Raw genomic sequence first — 22,746 nt, 5'->3', positions numbered from 1 at the left:
GCTCACAGCTAAGGTGGTCGGATGAAGTGTACTCCAAGCACGGGTGGAGCCCAGGATCAACTGACAAACGGTGATCAGAGGACGCCACCTGTTTCAAAGAGCCAATAACACGCCTCACGTCCCACGGGGCCCGGTCCAATTAAACAGTAGCTGTTCCAGTGTGTTGCACGCTTGGTTGGTCATTCAACTAGGAAGTGTTGCTGCCTTTAAACAGGAGTCATCTCTGCTCTACCCTCAGGGAGACGGGGCCATGATACAATTAATGAAGGGGAGCCCTGAGAGCAGAGTAGCTGTCCCTTGGTGGAGCCAGGGGAGAGGGAGGGGGAGGGAAGGAGAAAAACAAGGCGCTACAGCCGCTAATAGATACATATATTGTTTTAACAGTCTGTGACTTGATGTGTTAATGTGAACACCTGTAAAACGGTACAATATAGCACTTGGTGAATAGTGAGGTGAATGAGGGGGAAATTGTGTTTGAATGGATTATAAATATGAAAATATCAATGCGTGATTTAAATAAAACGAGTTAATTACATTTGCATGGCTCTCCTGAAAGATTAGTACACATGAAATGAAAAACAAAAACAAGGAGGTTTTTTCACAGAACTATTTACTATATTTTGCAGATTACACAACAAATTCAGACCCTTTTAAAATTGGGCCTTTCACTCACACCTTTTCGACTTTGGTATATCGACCTATTATTACAAATTACTTCTGCACACAAAACACCCTTATAAAAGCTGCAACTGGCACAACTTCATATGTCCTAATCCAACCTCAAAAGGGGCGATCAGAAACCCTACTTGGGTTGAACTACAGGAGGTGCCCGCAAAACAACCCTTGGAGACACCAGTAGGTCCAGATATTCAATCACAAAATAATGTAAACCCAAGATCCAAGTTAGACATGTACTTAATAATATGGACACATAAATCTTTGTCTCCTTTTGCTCCATTGTGCGTGTCGATGTGTATCAATGGTAAACCAGCCCTTTTAGCTGCATTGGAGCCCTGCAGTCGCAGTCAGTAGTTAAAGAGAAACTTTTGACACATGCACCAATTGAAGTCCTATTACAGTTGCTTTCAAGACTAACTATTCACCAGTAATGCAGAGGAAGCTTGTGAATTGAATTGACCATCATTGAAATTAGCATAAATTGAAGCTAAGTTACAATACCTTTCCTAAATAAAATACCATACCACTATGATGAAGCAAAAAGCATGGGAATAAAATTGCCATTTTCATTCTTCCGAGATACAGATGCTTAATCGCTTATGAAGTAAAAATACCATGATCTTGTAAAACAACTGAAAAGTCACATCATGAATGGAACTCTGAGTCATCATTGTTTCCAAAGAAAACCGTGTGGACAACTTTACACCCGGTGACACAAACGACTTCAGCACCACACGTTCCATTGGAAGTGGAGTATCAGTTCTACCGAATAGGTCTGAAAGACGATTTTCATTGATTTGACAGGTAAAATCATCTAAATAAAAAGACATCGTTAAAAAAAGATTTAAAAAAAATTCCAAAAACAAATAAGGAAGAAATTCTCTATATGCACATCACCTTTAAAAAAAACCCCACAAAAACACTGAGGAAGGAGAAACTCTTAAAAGCAACAAAAAGGTCTAGCGAGCCAAGCATCGACCCTGCGTACAAAAACAAGAAGCAAACAGAAGTCCGAACAGCGTCCTTCAGGGCTGGAGGGCGGGGGCAGGGGCCCGGGGCCTTTGCACAGTGCAGGGTTCTTCAGGAGCCACCCCGGAGCTACTGCTTCACTGACTCTGCGTCCTCCTTCATCTTCTGCTCTTGCATGCGGCACCTCGTGGAGCCTAGGAGACAAAGCGATTCACACACACACACATGAGAACGAACACACACACACACACACACACACACACACACACACACACACACACACACACACACACACACACACACACACACACACACACACTTCGGTGCACACCACTGCAACAAGGGGAAGTGGCAAATGTAACCAAGAGCACAAAGGTGTCTGGTGTCAACAGAGTTTCCACCTACTCATCTCTGCTAGCCTCTGTATGAGCGTAGACTCCCCGGCCGCTTTGCTGAGAACGAAGGGGAAAAAAGGTTTTAAACAAAAGGCCCGCTATGCACGTGCCTGTGGAGGGTGTATATGTGGATCCAGATGACCAACCTGCCGTCGGCCTCATCCTGTCCGTCCGTGTCAAAGCGCAGCCTCTTCAGGGGCTTGGGGGCGGAGCCCAGCTCCATGGTCCTCTTTAAGGAGCCGTCACTGCTGTTCACCATCTGGTTGATCTTTTGGAACCGGTTGGACGGCTGCAACACACAACACACACACACACACACACACTCAACAAAGTGTCCACGAATATGACCTACACATGCACAATGAAAATAGGAGGCATTCGAACAATATGCACTTCACTCTACTCATCAATATTCAAGTCCAAAAAGACACTGACCCCGAATGATTCACCGATGGAGACCAGCATTCTGCAAAGGTCACAGGATAGACGGTTAAAGCAACTGATTCAGATTCAGATTTTATTTGTCACATACAAAACAATAGGCGTGTACAAAACAAAACAACATGTGTGTTGTTTGTCCATGTGTCCATGTGTCCGTGTGTGTGTGTGTGTGTGTGTGTGTGCCCGTGTGCATGCGTCCACGTTCTGAAGTGACCAGGGGACCGGGGCCCAGCAGTACCTGGACCGGGGGGTCATGATGCTGGGGGACATGCGGGGGTTCTTCAGCGGCGAGATGTAGACATTGTTGCTGCCGGGCACACGCAGCGGGGAGCTGGGGTACTTGTAGGGGCTGCGGGGGATCTGCGGGATGGGAGACAGGGTAGGGGGCTGGGGAGGGGGACAGAGAGAGCCTCGTTTGAGATGGCCCTGCGTTAAGGTGCTGGTGCTCAGCCGCCCGGGGTCCTCACTCAGCCTGTGACTGTGGGCCGGGAGCGAGACGCCGTCACTCTACCGGCTCATAGAGTGAGGTGGATCACAGTAAAGCCAAAGTCTACCTAATGGACCATGAGATAAGATGATGGTGTGAGGGTTGTGGTGGTGGTGGTGGTGTGAGAGGACTGTGTTTCCGACTCCCCCATCAAAAATGTTTCCAGTGCTCTCCGAGCCTTTTTCTGTTTGCAAACATGAAATTCGAGTTTTTGTTTGTGTTGCTCTACAAACACGAGGTGAATTGTGTGTGGGGTTAAGAGTGGAGAAGGAGGTGGTGGTGGTGGTGGTGGTGGTGGTGGGAGGGTGTAGGAGGGGGTGAGAGAGTGATGGAGGTAGTGGTGGTCCAAGGGTGGAGAAGTGGGAGTGAGGTGGAGGCGGGGACTCACCCTGATGGAGGCGTACTGCATGATGTTGTTCTTGAGCTTCTGCATGAACACCTGGTTGTAGAAGACGATGATGGAGTCGTGGTGCGGGCCCCGGGTCTCCGTCCCCTCCGTGATCAGCACGTGCTTGAAGGTCTGCGTTTTTACGATCACAGAGTCATTGAACCCCCCAAAACGTCTCACAGTGTTGTGCAGCGGCCTTCCCCACACACCGTCTTAAAGGGGTGATATCATGCTTTTTTTCGACTTTTCCCTTTGCTTTAGACTGTTATATGACATATGTATGCATGTTTTACGTCTGCTAAACTAGAAAAATCTAAATCCAAGTGTGAGCCGGGGGGGGGGGGGGGGGTCTTCACGTCCACTGAGAACGCCCCTAAATAAGTGCATGAAACAGCTAGTTTGCGCTCAAACTTTACTTTCGTCACAGTGTGACGTGTGTGCAGTGGGCGGTGCTGAAGTGCAGAAGTCGCTCCTCCCGGCACACAGCATTGTGTACAACTTCTCGGGGGTGTGAACAAACATGCAAAGCATTCGACCAACCTAACCCAATTCTAGTAGAACCCCCCCCGTATGCAATTATTAACCCTAAAAAAGTATTACAAGTAATAGCACTGCCTCGGTGAGGTAGTCCGTGGTAGTTTGGCTGTGTCTATACTGTGTCCGTATGTTCCTCCATGAGGGGCCCTCATCGTCCACTCACCTCCTGGTTGGTGTTGGGCATGGTCTTGTAGGCTGTGACGATGGTCTTGAAGCGCAGGTCCACGTTCTTCACTTTGCAGATGGCGTACATCGCCGACATGATCAGCTGCAAGCAGGTCGATGACGGACACAAGAGGGGGGGGGGGGGGGGGGGGGTCACCAAAAATAATCTTCATACAGACGAGCGGTTTAAGGAAGGAGAAGGGACCGTGACGATCAAAAAGAGACTGAGAGACAGGGATTGATACAAATTAGGGATGGCGAAAATTACAAATATTCTTGACCGACCACCGAGCCTCATTAACCGGTTGAAACCGGTTAACCGATCAGATTAAAATGTGCTATTTGAAATAACCAGCCATTTCGAGCCATGCCAGCCGCCTGCTATTTCGTAACTCTACTTATCTCTCACTCACTCACTCACCCACCCCCGGCCTTCCAATCACGTCACTTTTTTAAATCCCCTACAGCATGGAGTCCAAATGGCTCCATAGTTTGGATACGAGGTGATAGCGTTGAAAATACAGGTTTGATATGAGTGGACACGGGGATAGCACCCGGTCCATCCGAGTGAGAGGCAGTGGCTCTAACAGCGGCACGACCTGTGTTTGAATTGAAACACGAGGCGTGCTTATTGCAAGTTGACCGTGTGTAGAGAGCGGGCTCGAACGCCCACAATGGTCTGAGATGGCGCGGACCTGGTTGAGACCCTGCGCGGGATTCAACAGGGGCCAATCGGAAGAGGGCAGCGTTAGGAGGTCATTTGAAACATTGCCGTGGCTCATTTAAGTAAATGACCGAAGAGACGCAGCTTGTTTAGTTTGGAGGAGACGGTAGTGTTAATAATAATAATAAAGCAAGATGATCATCATCATTACCTTATCTGTTACCATTGAACATCCTGAAATGTAGTCATTTCCACGGAATATTGCCTAATAGACTGCAACATGATAAAACAGGCACCTTCAAAATGTGTAAAAGACGCACCAGCCAAGGCAGGTCTAACTCACTGTGTGTCTTATAATAACAGACAGAACAACTATTTTTTTGCTGTCGTCTGCCTGCCCTCTAACCTCGAGTGTTTTAGCCTGCAGCCTAAAAGTTTTACTTTTCGCAAACGTTGCGAGCTTGCGAACCCTAATTTAAAATTTAGTGTGAGGGATAATTTGTTCACTTCACACAAAAAGATCTTGGAATGAGATGGCTAACTGTAGTCTTATAGCGTTTAGTCTACTGTCCATAATAATTAAGGGGATTAATTGAGGAGAAATTAAACGGTGGGCTAGAGACGCTGTGTCCGTCCAACTTCCAATAAGTCACCTCATCTGATCATCTTTTTGTGTGAAGTGAAACCAACCCACACACTCCACAGTCCACACTGACCCTAATTTATTTATTTATTTTATTTATTTTATAACCGACAAGATTTATCGGTTAACGTTGATACGTTCACCGTCAACCATCGGTCAAACGGTCATCGGTTAACAGTCAGGGACAGTGAGAGATAGAGAAGAACAGCAGGAGAGAGAGAGCCTTACAGACAAGAGAGAGAATACAAACCTACAAATGGATGTGCATGCGTGCGTGCGTGTGACAAATAGAGACACATAGGCGACGGAGAAACATTGACAGAGGGAGACAGAAATTGAGAGACGGGTAGAGACAGAGAGAAAAGAGAGACAGACGGCTAGAGAGGGAGGGAGATGGACACAGAGAGACAGACAGACAGACAGCCGGTGGGCAGGCGGCCAGTGGTTGAGGCGCTACCTGGTCCAGGTGACGGTCTGTCATCAGCTCGTACTGGTGCTGCAGGGTGTACTGGAGCAGTGTCCACATGAAGGGCTCCAGCTCAGGGTTGGAGGACAGCAGGTAAGAGCACAGCATGTTCAGCCTAGTGTAGGCCAGTCGGTACACTGCACGGGGCAGGTGGGTGGGGGGGGGGGGGGGGGGGGGGGGGGGGGGACATTCAGGGACACATTAGACACTATGAGGCGGGTTGTAGGCTGACCACTCCACGCCTCAGGTTCTCTGGTGTGAGAGGTGATAGTGAAAGACTCGGCAGTGATGGTATCGCGGTTTATTGAGATCATGCAAGGGATTGTCCCAGGCTATAAAAGTTGATGGCGGTTATAACTTCCCTAATCTATGAATGGCATTCTGTTACGGAATATAGGAACATGAATATGGGCCACTGTCGTAAGAAACACACAACTGTGTGTATAGATTGCAGGCAAAGTAAGCAGTGAAAGTATTGGTGCGTAACTCTGTCTGTCAGCTCATTCATACTTAAAATCCTTTTCCATCTCCACTTCCATTCGACTTCACAAAGTGATTATTACCACTTACTAAGGGGTAATAATCTTATTACCCCTTAGTAAGTTTATCTTAGCATTACTAAGATAATATTACACTATAACATTATGACACACACGGCCACTGTCCAATACAGTCAAGACATAAAACGATAAAAACTACCAACTTTATTCAGTTGGAAAACAGAGGTGGCAGTCAGTTGGAAACCAACTTAATTCAGATTTTAAAGACGTTGCTTTCATCACGTGTGAAGTCGGGTCTCACGTTTTTTGTAGAAGAGGCTGAGGGAGTTGGAGCGCGGGTGTTGCGGGGTCTGTGCCTGGGGGAAGGACACCTGGCTGGTGGGGGTCCCGGGGCACTCAGGGGGAGGAGGCACGCGGTGGCCCGGACGCACAGGGGACAGATAGCTGCAGGGAAGATGCAAATAATAAATACAACCATTTAGTAATTTAGCTTCAATCCAAGCGATTTAGAGAGGTCATGTTCCTGTGGTTCCTGAGCAAGTCGGTGTTTGGCATCTTGCTAAGGATTCCTACAGGTAGACTGCAGTGCTGGTCGATCGAACCCGGGACCTTGTGAACATCCTGTTCACCTCACCTCATATGCGGGCCCCTGACTTTTTTTTTTTTTTTTTTTACACAACTCCAGTCACTCCCGTCTCTTCATATCAGAGATGGACGTGTTTTAAATCAGTAAAATAGGATAGGATAATATATATAGGCTAGGATGACCAAAGAGTCTTTAAATGATACAAAACAAATTAGTTTGAACATTACGACAGTCAACTATGCTATTTAACTATGCCATACGTCTCACTGACGAGACCGGTTATTGTGGTGATGAAGGAAACGACCCACAACATTGCACAGGCTGCTTAAGAGACATCTAGCAATGCAGGTTCTTGAGTAATTCACACACTCTCCCCACACTCTCTTTAGGTCAATTAGAAAAGAACAGACAAACAGCAGTCTACGTTTTATATCTTTCTATACGTATATTTACCAATGCATTCAATATGTATTCATTAAAAGTGGATGACAAAAGCGACTTCAATAGTGAGCTTAAACAGCTTAAACAGGTTAGCCTTCTCACTGACTAATGCTACGCAGAGCAGCCAGGACCTTTAGGCCTGAGGTCAAGCAACCCTGCTATGCAGAGCTGAGACAGGTTAAGGGCGTTAGGATGAGGGATGTGGTTGTGTACTCACAGGTCTGCAGCCGTGTGGTTGTGCTGCAGGGGCTGGCTGAAGGCAGCGGGGGTCTCGGGCAGCTCGGCCGAACCCTCCCCCTGGGCCTGCTTCAGGAGGTCGAACACCAGGGAGCCCTACGGAGACACGACAACGACAAGCGCAACCAATGAAAACATTGACAGGGGTCGTTTTTTTTTTTTTTATCAAAAATTACAAACTGGTGATTAGGTGAAGACCGAAAGGACGAGATTGCGGGTACAAGCGGCCGAATTGGGTTTTCTCAGGAGGCTGGCCGGCGTCTCCCTTAGGGATAGGGTGAGACGCTCAGCCATCCGTGAGGAACACGGAGTAGAGCCACTGCTCCTCTGCTTAGAGGGAGTCAGTTGAGGTGGTTCATCTGGTAAGGACTCCCACTGGGCTCCCGGAATGAAACCCCCACATCCTGTTTGATGGTGTGAGGTAAGACTTCAAAACATACAAACAGATGGAAACTAGCCTTCTGGCTAAATCTAGCATATTTACAGAAATGTTTATTAATATGCACTGTCCCTGTCAAATAAACTATAAAATAAAATAAAATAAATGAATTGGTCACACAAAAGGGTATTGTGTAAAATCGAATTGGGTAAAACTAAAAATTGGGTTGTGGTGTCTAGATGGGAACTCTGGTATATAGAGTCCTACAAACCATGTGAGTCACTCTAAGAAGAAGAAAGGAAGTCATGTGAGTGAAATTATACAAATTTGCAAGGTTGCAACTAAAGTCACCAACCCACTTTTCATTTACACAAAGCAACTTTGACAGGGGTTTTTTTTTGACAGGGGATTTTTGTATGATTGGCCAAAATAAAAAAAACTATATATTTTAAACAATAATCCTTCTTAATCCTGCACAAACATTAAGCAGGCATATGCAGATAATCACAAACTGTTTTACAATGCAAACAAGGAAAAAGAGCCGTGCAGTGGCACACCCATACTTAGACCAAGCCCAGAAAGTGAGCCTGTGTGTGTGAGCCTGCGTGAGTGAGCGTGTGTGTATGTGAGCGTGTGCGTGTGTGTGGTCTAGTATCTGCTGCTCCTCCTACTGCAGTGTGAGAACAGTGCAGATTGTGTGAAGACCGCGACTAGAGGCTTCACTCTGTGCGAGAACAGAAGGTTACGAGGACGGCTTCACAACGAGGAGGGGAAACAGCCCGGCTGCAGAGTTATGGAGAGGGAAATGACGACGCCTCCCATGCAGACGTTGGACCTTTGAACGGCTGACTTGGAGGCTAAAGTCAAGGCAGTTCTCTCTGTGAATGAGGATCCTCAGAGCTGACCGACAGCACGTGCACTTTTTACAGTCAACCGCACCTGGACCAATTCTCCTGCTAACAAGAGGAGTATAAAAGGAGGAGTAAATAAATGGACTGTCCGAGGGCATTCGACAACAACAACAACAAAACAAAAAAAGGTACTTTGCAAGTTTGTTATAAACGCGGAAAGATACATGCCAAACAAAGGAGTTACTTTAATTTCAGCCTGTATTTGATTGGAGGCTGGTTGAACAGCACTATTTCGGCATGCCTGATATTCACTCCATTTAAAACCGCTACACTACGGCAATAACTAACATGGCTAACGACACGCAACAAAACATTCCGTGTAACCAAAGTGATTCCTTCAAGCACGACCTGTATGTCACCTCGTTCAGCCTGGTGTTCTTCGTCGGACTGCTCTTCAACATAGTTGCTATATACATATTTGCCTGCACGCTGAAGTTGCGCAACGAGACCACCACGTACATGATGAACCTGGTCTGCTCAGACCTGCTCTTTGTGCTCAGTCTGCCCTTTCGGATATACTACTTCATCAAGCGCGAGTGGCTGTTTGGTGACATGGCGTGCAAGCTCTCCGTCTCACTGTTCTACACCAACATGTACGGCAGTATCTTCTTCCTCACCTGCATTAGTGTGGACCGCTTCCTGGCCATCGTTTACCCCTTTCGCTCGCAGACCATTCGCACCAAAAGGAACGCGAAGCTGGCCTGCTGCGTGGTCTGGGTGATGGTCCTGTCTGGGACTCTGCCCACCGGGTTCCTATTGGAGACCACGTCGCACAACAACTTAAACTCTGACACCAAGTACTGCTTTGAGCAATACTCGCGCTCACAGTGGAAGGACGACCTGTCCAAGGTGGTGATCTTCATGGTGACCGTGGGATTCCTGATCCCGTTCATCCTCAACGTGTTCTGCGCCGTCAGGGTGCTCATGACCTTGAGGAAACCGCAAACGCTCAGCCGCGGAGGTGCCCTCAACAAAACCAAGATCTTAAGGATGATCCTGGTCCACCTTCTCATCTTCTGCTTCTGTTTCCTCCCCTACAACGTCAACCTCGTGTTCTATTCGCTGATGCGGACCAAAGCTCTGAAAGGCTGCTATGCGGAAACCGTGGTGAGGGCCATCTATCCTGTGGCCTTTTGCATAGCAGTGACAAACTGTTGCTTTGACCCCGTCATATACTACTTCACCTCAGAGACAATCCAGAACTCAATCAAGCGCAAGTCTATAGCAGTGCGCGATAAGGTCTCTCAAGCAATGGTCATGGACAACCAGCGCGATGGCGGGACTTTAAACTCAAACCTTGGGACTCTGAGAGCCAAACTATTCAACAATGAGTCTTCTGTCTGAATTGTGCAAAAACATGTTCCTCGCCATGATAGATCAGAAAAAGAGTGCAGTAATTGCACCATACAGATGTTTATAACCTTCTGTAATCAGTATTACATTTCACTTGCAAATATATTGGCCTGGAGAATTGGAAAAACTAAACAGGAACTGTAGAACTGAGTTTTTCCTCAAGTCATAGGAGATGGATACTATAACATAATGAATATATTCACAACCAAATGTGAGGACCTTGTAAACCACAACACAGGATGTCTCACATTTCCTGACACCTCTTTAAGGGACCTCTTTAAGGTGAAGATAACTGGCGTTGAGATTGTTTTTCATTGTCAGCCATTTTAAGCATTGCTCTGTGCTTGAATGCAGAGGAGTGCTATTGGCTGGGTGGAGTCCTTTACTGCCCAGACCACGTCTGAATGACTCCGAGTTGGACTTTCATCGCCATCCCGCCAATGCGACATCATTAACCATATGTGCCAATGTTATATCCCTCTTCAGGCTTGCATCATGTAAATTGGTCTCTTGAACTTGACAACTCAAATCAAAGCTGACATTTCCATCTGCTTTTTTCAGTGTTGTTCTCAAAGAACATGGTATTGTCCAAAGAATGCCACCAATGTTTTATTTTAAATTATTCCATTTGATTTCTTCTATGTTTGGTAATGCTGTACCGAGGTTATATATGTGGAGTTTCTAAGAGTATAGTGATGTATACATATTTGTACTAAAACCAACAAAGAAAGCCATGTATTTGACTGAAGTTCTTTCCCAGACATATTTAGAGAAGTACACTGTTATTCTGGTTGACCCAATGATGGTAAATGCTTCTTTAAAATGATGACTCCATAGTGAGTCAATACTAATATACAGTTGTTTTAGGTGTGGTCTGTGCAGTATCCCCAGTATGGCGTACTAGAAAATCAGGAAGACCAGAGCTGCAAGTTTATTGAATGCCTCTGTGAGGCAATCCATAAAGTAAAGGGTTGTCACACAACTTCCATCAAAGACATAACTCCCTATTCCTGCAAACATTTAGGAATGACCATCAACCAGTATTTTGAGGAGGATTATCAACAGATAATGATGTTAACACAAAGCTTAAATGGTTAACAGTATCCAGACACACACGACCAAAGCCTGGAACAGAAAGCATATGGCCTCGTAAAAACAATGTTTTGCAGGAGTTATGCATTCCTTCTGATGCACTATCCCTCAAGTCAAGACAGTCCCTAGCCTGCTCTTCTGGTAAGATGGATATTCAAGCACAGGCAAGTAAGTGCGTGTCTTCCACCGTGAAAATATGCAGTTCATTGCTCAATGACAGCAGCAGTATTTTACTAGGTGCGGGAAATCACACCGTTGCCCCCGCATAAGACAGATGTAGTCGTGGAGTAACAAACAAAAAGCAATCCATGAAAACACAAGTGCGAACATCAACAATGATTTCTCGATAAAGGATCTAACTAGTACTGTTGTACTAGAAAGTTACTAATTTAGCACTTACGAGTACTAAATGAGCCCCTTACTAGATCTTTACTAGATCCCATTACTAGACCCTTACATGATCCACGTGCGTGCGCATGTTTTAATGAGCAAGTGAGTGAGTTAGTGAGTGATTGAATGAGTGAATGAGTGAGTGAAAGACTGTGCATGTGGGCGTCAGCTGAAGAACGCTACCATCACCACTAGTGTATGCACTCGTACAGCATCATATCAACAACAGCTCCTGCGCATCAGCTGACTGGAACTGTGCCTTCAGCGAGAGCTCAGGTAAGTTTATTTTATTTCAGTTAATTGAACAAAACCTATCAATCCATCTCTATAGATATAACTTAATTTACATATGAATTTATAAATCAGAATTTTTTATAACAAACAATACTTTTTTCAAATTATTATTATTTTCAATTATAGACCAAATTTGAAAAGTAATACAAAAATATGAAATCCATCGATTCATATGTTGTCGTTTTTTACATACAAATACATGGCTTGGATTTAGCATCTTCTCTTGCTTTAGTTTTTCACTAAAGCAAGACCTATAACAATAGACTATGTACATTGAAATATTTATATTATTTTATTTTATTGGTTCTATTATGAATTAGGATTTTATTAGGGGCAGTTTGTAGACCTCCATTAAATTCAGTTTAGACAGTGGAAAATTGTTATCAGGTGTGTTTGTCTTTGAATGCGTTACCAGAACCAGAAGTGGTAGTTAAATTCAGTTCACAGAATCTCCCCCGACGCGCATCCAATAAAACAGAGCTGTCTCGACCGTATACCAGTTTCATACCGTACCTCTGCATATTGGCTCCTCATAAACAACGTACAGATATTGCAATCATTTAAGTGCATACTTGTCCCAACTGCCGCAGCCAAAACATCCGCAGCCATGTCGTGTCATGCTCACAACCGCTTAATTTCCTCCAGTCATGAAGAGCACACATCAATAAAGCCTGGCGACATCACGCCCGCACACATCCATCAGCCATGGAGCCGTGGAACACGACCAAGAGGCCCTTCTCCGCCCTGTCCAACTGCACCCTGGACACCAGCTACCGCTTCACCTTCTACCAGATCTCCTACGGTGCCATCTTCATCGTGGGCCTGGCCACCAACAGCCTCGCTCTCCATCGGCTCTGGCACTCCCCGCGCACCCTCACCAGCACCGTGGTCTACATGGCCAGCCTCTCCGTGGCCGACATGTGTTTCGTGGCCTCCCTGCCGCTGAGGATCTACTTCTACCACCTGCGCAGACGAGCCTTCTCCGCCTCGCTGGCCGACCGCGCCACCTGGCCCCCCGGCGGCGCCTTCTGCCAGCTGACCTTCACCATCAAGTACATCAGCCTGTACGGGGGCATCTTCTTCCTGGTGTGCATCGCCCTGGACCGCTACCTGGCCGTGGTGCACCCCGCGCAGTCGGCCCTCCGCCGCCTGCGCTTCGCCCGGCTGCTGAGCGCGGCCATCTGGTGCCTGGTGCTGGGGCTCAGCGTGGGCCTGCCCATGCTGCGCTACGCCGGCGTGGTGTCCCTCCTGCACCACCCCTGCCTGCTGGACCCCACCTCCCGCCGCCAGCGGCCCCTGATCCTGTCCGCCCTGGGCCTGGTGCTCGGCGCCTTCCTGCTGCCCACCGCGCTGCTGCTCTACAGCTACTGCCGCGTGCTGAGCGTGCTGGGGCGGCCGCGCCACCGCTGCCGCGCCCAGCGGCGCCACACGCTCACCGTCATCTACTGGGTGCTGGCCGTGTTCCTGCTGTGCTTCGCCCCCTACCACGTCAACCTGCTGGTCTACACCCTCAGCCACGTGGGCCTGCTGCCCGTGTGCGGCCTGGCCCGGGCCAGCATGGCGCTGCACCCCGTGGTGCTGTCGCTGGCCAGCGCCAACTGCTGCCTCAACCCGCTCATCTACTACTTCTCCAGCAGCCTGGTGCACCGCGAGCCGGGAGCCAGTGGGGGCAGCAGCGGCAGCCACGGCGACGTGCTGCCGCCGCTGGCCGTGTTCACAGAGGCACCGCGGTAGAGCGCACGCTCGGCACAATGATATGTGAGGGGGCAACGGCGTGACCCTTATCACTGCAGGAGATGTACAGTGTTGTCGAAGTGTTGTCGAATGTATTTAGCCTAGCGTGAGTCCAGTTTTGTCAATCAAACTGAAGGCCATTTTGTGAAATGTATTGTTATTGTTATTTATTTAAATAATTGAATGTCCTATATTTTTGAATGGTTTAAACTGGACTGTTGGGATGAAACAATTCAAATACCAGCCGCTTTGCAGCTCGCAGGCCAACAGAGTGTGCAGGGTGTTGGGTTCATTTCCTGCGAGCGCAGCACACGTCAAAGCAGACACTGTTGTGTCAACACAGCCACACTCACCTTCCTCCAGGCCAGGGTCTCCATGATGAGGTGCTCGCAGATCTCCAGGTGCTTCACGATGTCTTTGCTCAGGCTAGGCTCAGCCTTGATGAAGCTCTCGATCACCTTGTAGAAGTCGAAGGCGGCCAGCTGGAACACGTCCAGGATCCAGGGGAAGCTGAGGTCCGTCTCCGCAGGTTCCCCGGTGCCGCACGTGGCGTGGGTGTACCCTCCGGTCTTCACACCGGGCCCTGTACCGGACAGGGAACCCGTTTGTTATTGAAGGGACATCAGGTTTCCTGCCGCTGAATGGACAGCAGGGCTCGCGATGCGTTCTTATTCGTGCACGTCAAAACACAGCCGACGACCAGTGGGAGGACTCACCTCCGTAAGTTGCCATGACTACTTGCAACGCACAGGCCAAGAGTGAGGTGTGGAAGGTGGAGTCATTGAGGAGTTTACTGGAATGAAAATGGACATGATTTACCATGACAGTGCCCTGTAAACACCGTTAACGCATTGTAACGACACATGCAATGATAGCAGAAGAATATGAAAGAATACATTCACATATGCACAGAATGCGGGTCATCCTCTTGACTGGAGCTCTGACATACCTGAAGTTCTGCACAGACAGCCTCTTTTCCTCCTGGAAAATGTAACACGTGATTATGAGGGAGAATCCGTGGGAGGACATGGTTGATGATGGGATTAGACGGAAGCATCGTATACATCATATATAATCACGTTAAAAAGGCGGATGATTCTAGAAACGCAACACTAATGATGATTCTGATACTAACCAATGGGCTAAAATGATACCATTTCAAGACGTACAAAATGTGGCTATCCCTTAAGAGGCGTCCTATAAACTTGTGTTAAAAAATATGATCCGATACTAGCTGAACTGTTCGCATCTCCGGACCCTCAAATTAATATTTTGTTTTCTATCCATTTATTTTTTATTGAATAAAAGATAAATTATTAAATCATCATTCATTGTTACTTTCTTTGTTTGACTCATTTGGATGGCACTGCATGTTCTAATAACAATAGAACATTTCATTTCTAACAATAGAAATGAATAATATAAATAATAGAAAAGGCTGAAAATATACACGCAAACGGACGAGCAAAAGGCCGGGCGAGGCCTAAACTAAAACCACAACAATAATAATAAATACTTGCCGATTTGAGCATGGACTCCATGACTTTGTAATACTGCCGGACCCCCAGTGTAAATCTCTGGGGAGTGAGCACAACCACAAACCAGTTAATAAAACACAACTTAAACCACCAATCACGTGAGCACACTGAACACCCTGAACCCGCGGGTACTTTCCCGGCCTCGGGCGTGGTGAGCGGTACCTGTCTGCCGATGACGGCCATGCGTGGGCCGGCGGCCGAACAAAACCTCTGGCCAAACATCTGTCCCAGGGTCTCCACGCGCCGCAGCACCCCTTCGGTGGGGTCCACCGTGCAGTTCTACAGCGCGGGGAACAAGGAGCACAGGGTGAGCCACACACATTTTCCTTTAGGTGATTTTGCTGACGCTTTTATCCAAAGCGACAAATTCATGCACACATTCGCACACCGACAGCGGAGTCAACCACGCAGGGCGACAGCCAGCTCGTCGGGAGCAGTCAAGGTGAGGGCGGCGTCTTGCTCAGGGACACCTCCACACTCAGCTTAGGAGGAGCCGGGGACCGAACTAGCAACCTTCCGGTTACCAGCCAACCCGCTCTACCTCCTGAGCTACTGCCGCCAACACCACACCGCCTCGTCGCCCACGCCTCCAGAGAGAGGATTCGGATGTGCTTCATGCAGTGGTGGTTTGGTGCACGTGATGACCTACTTTGAAATAGATCACCAGGTTGGCGGAGGGCTGGTCCCCGGTGGAGGTGAGGTCCAGCCTCAGCTGCTGGATGGAGCTCATGGCCGCTCTGGTGAGGGAGGGAGACCACAGAGATGGAGAATCACCCAACGAGCCACCCTTACACTGCTCGATAGTTATCACATCGTTGAGGTGGGCCCAACATGCATCATATACTATGGTGATTAGTATAGATACAAATAAAGGAGTTTTACACATTTTTTATACGATTATTAGAGTAGCTTCTTTGATGCTACTTGAGTCTGCTGAATTATTGTTTTTGCATTTTTGTCCCAAATGTAGGCCTAATTACCCAGAAAGCTTCTGGGATGATAATAACAATTTGTTTTGTCTGAAAGGTAATCAAGTATCATTTTCCCCCATATTAAAGGGCGACTTCAATCATTCATGTAGATTTGAAAATATATTGAATACATAAAAGTTAAAATAAAAAATATAGCTAATGGCTAAACGTTTAATATATTTGAATGTTTTTAGCTATAAGCTATATTGAATTAATTAATTAATTGAGGGGAAAAAATATCTCCCACCCACAAAGTTATTTTACATACTAGATTTTGTACTGTTAGTTTGATGTTCAGTTCCAGTTGTATTTATTAATTACTTCCGAGTTAGATTTTCAGTTACAGATGTACTTAACTGTGACATTGGCTGTTCAGATGGATCAGTTTTCTAATAAAGTGAAATATTTTTAATTTCAAACAGTCGGCTGTCTGCTTTTTCCTACTCCATACTATCGTCATTATATCAGCCTTTAGAAATCCACTAATCGGTCGACTTATAGGAGCACGGTAGGAAACTGAAATGGTTTCCTTTTGGAGTTGGGGGGTAATGAGAAACCCCTTGTAGTTCATGGGAAACGGGTTGGCTTTGGTACGCTCGCGTGCCCCTGCTTTCAAGTCCCAATCCAATCAGAGCTGGGTCGAGCACCCAAAGCAGGACCCATGTGGAAATGTAAGCATGTCTTGTGGTGGTTTTGCGGTCTACTTGTCATGTGACTGAGTGGATATGTATAGATCAAAGCCTATATACACACAAACGCACACTGATGGTCAGAGTTGTTGACTCATCCACATGATGTGTACCATGTGGTCAGAAAGGGGGAGGGGGCGGTTACCTGACGGGCGTTTGCGGTGGGATGAGCACAGCCTCTTCCTCGGGCTGGTTCTTCTTCGGCGTCCTCTCCGTCTGTGATCTGAAGGCACGCCAGTCCCGTTATTCAACATAGTACTTAGGAGAGGAACCTCTATGAAGGCAGATCGCTAGATTAACCCATTAACCCAACCCGCTATACAACCAAGTACTATAACTAAGTACGACATACAATAAGTGCGTACATTAAGTGGCAGGACGTACAACATACAATAAGTTGGAGGGGTGGGAGGAGGTGGCTATGCAGAGTCTAAGTGCATAAAGGAAGTTGGATCCTTACGGGTACGATGTGGGACTGAGGAGGGTCTCGTCCCTGTCCAGAAAGAGGCGCCCGTCAAAGTCTCTGGTCCTGAGGTACACCTCTTCATACTGCCTGCTCAGCTCGCTCGCCTGCAAGGAGGTGGAGAAAGTGATTCAATGTTCTGCACTGTGTTAATGCAGTGAAGAGGACATCAACATCCGGTAATATTCGCAACAAGATAGCTTATTCGCAAGAGGGATTGTCATCTCTATTAATACAACATACACTTAAACATGTCACAAGTCGTCGATATATTGCCAACTAGACAAGCCAAATGTCAAATGTACAATGTATTATTGAAGATGTATATAATTAATTCCAAGTCAAAGGGGAGGCAGCCATATATCAAGGGCATTGTGGTAAACCATGTCAGGATAGACAAACAAAGAAAAAAAAATCTTACTATAAATAATCTCCAATGTCATCCAGGTACAATTACACCGCAAACCCCTCCATTAAGATTCCGTGTCCTGTTATCTAACCCACCCATTTGAACAAACAGCTACCTATTATTGACTACCCAATACAACGTCCACCATAACGCAGTTACCTGGAAACCACTGTGATTACACCTGTCTGATATATACTCAAGAGGAGTGAGTGCATTTTAAACAAACAGCGGCGCCATGTCTCAAGCCTACGGGCTCCTGTGTTATAGCACCTGGACATAAAACAACAGACGGGCACACTGTGTGAATAGGGGCCCCCCGCATTACGCATGGAAGACAAATAGATAAAGCTAGATGGATATGGGATCATATACTGGCAATAGTGATGTAAATATATAATAACTTGTAGTGCAACTGACTACTTATGCAGATTCAAAGATTAGACTAAGTAATTACTACGGATTACTACTACTATTTTCAAACTTCAAGAACGTCGTGGGTAACCTTTGTTAAGTCACAGCTTTCTGAGAAACACTATCGATGTTAAGCTCATCACTTTTGAGAAGTTCAAGTGGATGATTGAAGTCGCATTAAATAAGGATTGCTTGTGTTTTAAATAGCTTTCTTAATTGTCCCATTGGATTGTATTATTTATATGTATTGAAATGTTGTTCTGGTTGTTTGACCTACTGTTTATATCTATTGTACATTGGTATTTCTGTTTTTATTTGTATGTTGTAATCAGGGCATCATTGAAAAAGAGTGCCTGCTCTCAATGGCCTTCCCTGAATAAATAAAGGTTGAATAAAAAAATTAAAAAAATCACTGAATAAATATTCTACTCTATGATAGCGGCATTAGCTCAGGGGGTAGAGCGGGTTGGCTGGTAACCGCAAGGTTGCTGGTTCGATCCCCGGCTCCTCCTAGCTGAGTGTCGAGGTGTCCCTGAGCAAGGCACCTAACCCTAACTGCTCCCGATGAGCTGGCTGTCACCTTGCATGGCTGACGCTGCCGTTGGTGTGTGAATGTGTGTATGAATGGGTGAATGTCAGGCAATATTGTAAAGCGCTTTGGGTGGCCACAGGTTACAAAAAATGCGCTATATAAATGCAGTCCATTTACCATTTACCATGATGGGTAATGATTCTGTGAAGATAGGGCGTAAAGTTGGACTGGGTGCTACACTAATGGTCTCTTTAAAGCCGAACCTGCAACCACAACAGTCAGAACAGTCTGCACCCTAGCCTAGTTTACCTGGGGAAGATCCTGGGATCTCGAGAGGTCCATCGACTCCAGGAAAGCACAGAAGCTGTTCTGGTACACATTCTTCACCTGTAAACAGACCAGCCAGTAAGGAGGCAAGAGGTCAACAGAACAGCTAATTAGGAGACACGAGTTAAACAGACCAGCAAATAAGGAGGCAGAAGTTAAACAGACGAGCCAATAAGGAGACATGAGTTAAACAGACCAGCCAATAAGGAGACACGAGTTAAACAGACGAGCCAATAAGGAGACACGAGTTAAACAGACCAGCCAATAAGGAGGCAGAAGTTAAACAGACGAGCCAATAAGGAGACATGAGTTAAACAGACCAGCCAATAAGGAGGCAGAAGTTAGCAGAACCGCAAACGCTGAAGAAGAAGTCAAACAGTCCGGCCAATAAGGAGGCGAACAGAGAAGCAGAACTAGTGGGACACCGTGATGTTAAGGTGGTGTGTTCATCGTGGACTCAGTACCTCCTCTGGGTTACAGTTGTTCTCCTTGCACAGAGTGTCCAGCAGCTGTGCGTCCAGCTCCGGCTCCGGGGGCCGGGTCTTGGCTTTGCTCTGGTTGCGGCGAGAGGTTCGCGTCGGCGGACTCTGGGCTTTGCTAATGGAGGATTCTGAAACAGCATTAAAAAGGACATTAGTTAGCTTACTGAGATGGGTAATTCCTTTTGGGTCTATTACAGTTAGCTTAGCAGCAGTAAGTTAAATCTATGTCATGTATTTGAGAAGCTTAAACTAGGTATTCTTCACGCATTGGAAATAATTTCTGAGAAATATAGAATACTGTTGCTCCCCAGTTATACAATAACCATTTCCTGTTTTGTTTTTTTCTTTAAATTTCCACCAGATCAACACTCAACATTTTTTAGAAGCTGTTTGAAGCCCTGGGAACGGTGAAGAGAGGGTGGAGGTTTTAGAAGTGAGAGATGGGAAGATGATATAAAGAAAGGGCCAGAGGGGATGGGGATGTGTGTGTGTGTGTGTGTGTGTGTGTGTGTGTGTGTGTGTGTGTGTGTGTGTCGCTCTCTCTCTCACGGTAGAGGGGCTGCAGAGTGTCCGCGGGGCAGCGCTTGATGAAGAACTCGAGCACACACAGCAGCAGCTGGAAGGCGATGACCAGGTCGTCCTCCATCTGCAGAGCCCTTCCTGTAGGAGCATCAACACACTGTCACTGTTGTCTTAGTACCCAGTACACCATGGGAAACAATAGGCAACATGGTGGAAAAACCATAACAACAGAGGGGCTCTGTGATGTGTGTTTGCGGGAGATGACCGAGTAAGATGGAAACTATGTTATCATCTGGGTTATTGGGGAGGTTTGGTCTGAGATGATGTACGCCTGTACCTTTGGCTAGCAAAAACATTGTCCAACAGGTGTGCTGCAGCTCCTTCTCCCTAAGAAGGAACAGACATGATGATAGTTATGTTATTATAACTCTATGATTGTAGGCTTGTCCTGCCCATAAGGCGAAGCCTGGAAGGTGTAGCCCACATGAAATAGAACATTGAATATCACATTGCACAGGGATGGGTCGATTTAGGATTCATGGGAATGAAATAGAAAGAATAATCATGACCACTTACTTGACCGAGTCAGCCGAAAAGATTTTCATGCATGTTCTGAAGCGGGAAAAAAGAAGATGTTGTTGGTAAAATGTTTGTACTGAATTCTAGGGTAAATGATATCTCTACATCAACATACTCAGTAATCCATCCATCCATCCACATATTGTATCTCTGAACTACTGAATGGATACAGCGGCTCTGATCAGCCTAACCTGCTGCATGGCCTCGCCCGCACGCAGATACATTGTTTGTTTATATCATTTTTCCATCACTCACTTCTCAAATCTCTGGTAGAGTGCCAGCGTCACGTCGTATCTCTTCTCCAGATGGGTCAGGACCGAATGAACTCGGCTACTAATGGTGTCCATGTTCACATCCAGCTTCCTCACCAAGCACAGAAACTGCTTCACACTGCTAACAGAGACCACTGCTGTGACTGCAAGTTGACTCTATCTGATCATTTTAAGAAATGAATGTGTATGTCTCCAAATAAAGAAACACACAAGAAGAAGTAAAAAGGCATTCAGAAATTAATGAAAATACATCTAATCTGTTTGTTGAAGTCATTATCAATGATTAACTGAATTGGCTGAATGTGTCAACTGCACATAAAACGCTTATTATGTGTAGTTACTTACTTGAGTTGCACAGCTTTCTGGACCTGAGTGAGGGTGAAGCTGGCCACATCCATGTCCGTCGAGGTGACGTAGAGGCATACACCCCACATCCTCCGCTGGGTGTCCTACAGACACAAGGACAGGAATAACACCATCACTAACCACATAACAATAGACAATGGTGCAACCTAGGCAATGACCAGACACTAAACAGAGCTATTATTATTGAGCAGATGCTTGTATGCAAAGCGACTTATAGTGAGATCAAACACGCTGCCATTAACAAGTAGGTAGGCATCTTGCACATCTCATCAATGTGATTCTTACTGCTTACTACACATGCCAATGACTGTCCTGTCCCTCACACTGTCACTCGTTTTCATTCACACAAGGCATTATTCAAAATGGTGACACTGCCATCGTTGTAACCAGTTTGTAACGTTTGGTGTTCTGAGCAGACGACCAAATAGAAACCCCTCATCTTGCTTCGATATATCCACAGTAAGGGGAGGTCCCACCAGAGCTCCAGCGAGTTGTTGTTTACATGCAGGAGGGTACACGAGTTAGACTCTACTGGTTGGATCGAATGTCCCTAAACGGTGTCTGTGTTTTCATTTGTAACATTAAAAGGTACAAGATACTTACAGGGGTATGACATTAAAAGGTAATAGATACTTACAGGGGTATGACATTAAAGCTGCTTGATACTTACAGGATTATCCTCTATGGATTTCTGAACAGACTTCCAAAACGTCCATGCTTGGTCGCACAATGAGTCAGTCACTTGGAGAGTCTTGCAAAGGCTCACAAAGTCCTCGTCTTTCTCCTTGTGTCTGTCGTTTGAGGACACACATAATACGACATCAAATTTGAAGATTAGTAAACAAACCATGTTGTATAAATGACAGTGATACAATGTGTTAGTAACCGCAATCAGTTAGGGTTCTAAAGTAATCTGAATTCACGGGGAATTACAGCGTAATCTGGTAGGTAGTATAGGTTTTCTTACTTTTTAATAGATAATTCTGCATTCTCCTTTTTGTCTGGGGATGGACTTTTAACACTGGGCTTCACTTCCTTGTTCTGTGTGGTCCCGGAGCTGCGTTTTTTAGGTGGCATCTTGAGGTGAATCGCGTATTATGAATGTTTTTTTTAAAGAATTTCTAATTCACTTATCCAAATTAAACAACTGTCAAATACGTTTACTACGTTTAAATGGCAACACACGCGTCCCACAACAAACGCCGAAGGACTTCCTGTGAGATACTTAGGAGTCTTGGAAGGGAGCGCTCGTTATTGTGTTCGGACGCGCGATGTTGTGCCGCGACCAACTGTCCCATATATAAACCCATTACCGGTCACTGTGTTTCAACTCCACATATAATGGCTACCAACCGGAATACTTTAAAGTCAAGTTATATCGTCACAGTGTCAAATTAACGTTATTTATGTTTTTGGATGGTGAAATACAAGTTAG

General features: G+C 46.1%; 3 protein-coding genes across 4 annotated transcripts; 2 read left to right on the top strand and 1 right to left on the bottom strand.

Annotated features, from left to right (window-relative positions):
• Positions 1–632: 632 nt before the first annotated feature.
• On the bottom strand, positions 633–22,493 carry rb1 (retinoblastoma 1). 2 transcript variants are annotated; one of them, XM_084473840.1, is made up of 27 exons: positions 22,279–22,493; positions 21,982–22,102; positions 21,291–21,394; positions 20,929–21,066; positions 20,671–20,706; positions 20,432–20,481; positions 20,122–20,232; positions 19,555–19,700; positions 19,073–19,150; positions 17,409–17,518; positions 17,094–17,171; positions 15,938–16,025; positions 15,451–15,567; positions 15,271–15,327; positions 14,700–14,731; positions 14,467–14,543; positions 14,104–14,333; positions 7,578–7,693; positions 6,635–6,777; positions 5,825–5,970; positions 4,059–4,163; positions 3,359–3,490; positions 2,722–2,870; positions 2,478–2,508; positions 2,189–2,331; positions 2,053–2,099; positions 633–1,841 (listed from the first exon to the last, which is right to left on the bottom strand). In XM_084473840.1, exons 1-27 carry the CDS (start codon positions 22,386–22,388, stop codon positions 1,777–1,779), a joined length of 2,760 nt encoding a protein of 919 aa, XP_084329966.1. In that variant the 5' UTR covers positions 22,389–22,493; the 3' UTR covers positions 633–1,776. The 2 variants fall into 2 exon arrangements, with proteins under 2 accessions (XP_084329966.1, XP_084329967.1); XM_084473841.1 differs by having other exon boundaries at positions 20,929–21,063.
• On the top strand, positions 9,176–10,772 carry lpar6b (lysophosphatidic acid receptor 6b; the record flags this gene model as incomplete). Its single annotated transcript, XM_084473842.1, has 1 exon — positions 9,176–10,772. One exon carries the CDS (start codon positions 9,176–9,178, stop codon positions 10,229–10,231), a length of 1,056 nt encoding a protein of 351 aa, XP_084329968.1. The 3' UTR covers positions 10,232–10,772.
• LOC311353772 (lysophosphatidic acid receptor 6) lies at positions 12,722–13,750 on the top strand (the record flags this gene model as incomplete). The annotated part of the gene is made up of 1 exon (XM_084473598.1): positions 12,722–13,750. The coding sequence occupies one exon, from the start codon at positions 12,722–12,724 to the stop codon at positions 13,748–13,750; it is 1,029 nt and encodes a 342-aa protein (XP_084329724.1).
• Positions 22,494–22,746: the final 253 nt, after the last annotated feature.

Source organism: Micromesistius poutassou, assembly GCF_964030765.1.
Source record: "Micromesistius poutassou genome assembly, chromosome: 10".
Classification (NCBI taxonomy): domain Eukaryota; kingdom Metazoa; phylum Chordata; class Actinopteri; order Gadiformes; family Gadidae; genus Micromesistius; species Micromesistius poutassou.
Note: the sequence above shows the minus strand (reverse complement) of the source record. Positions and strands in the feature narration are given on the sequence as shown.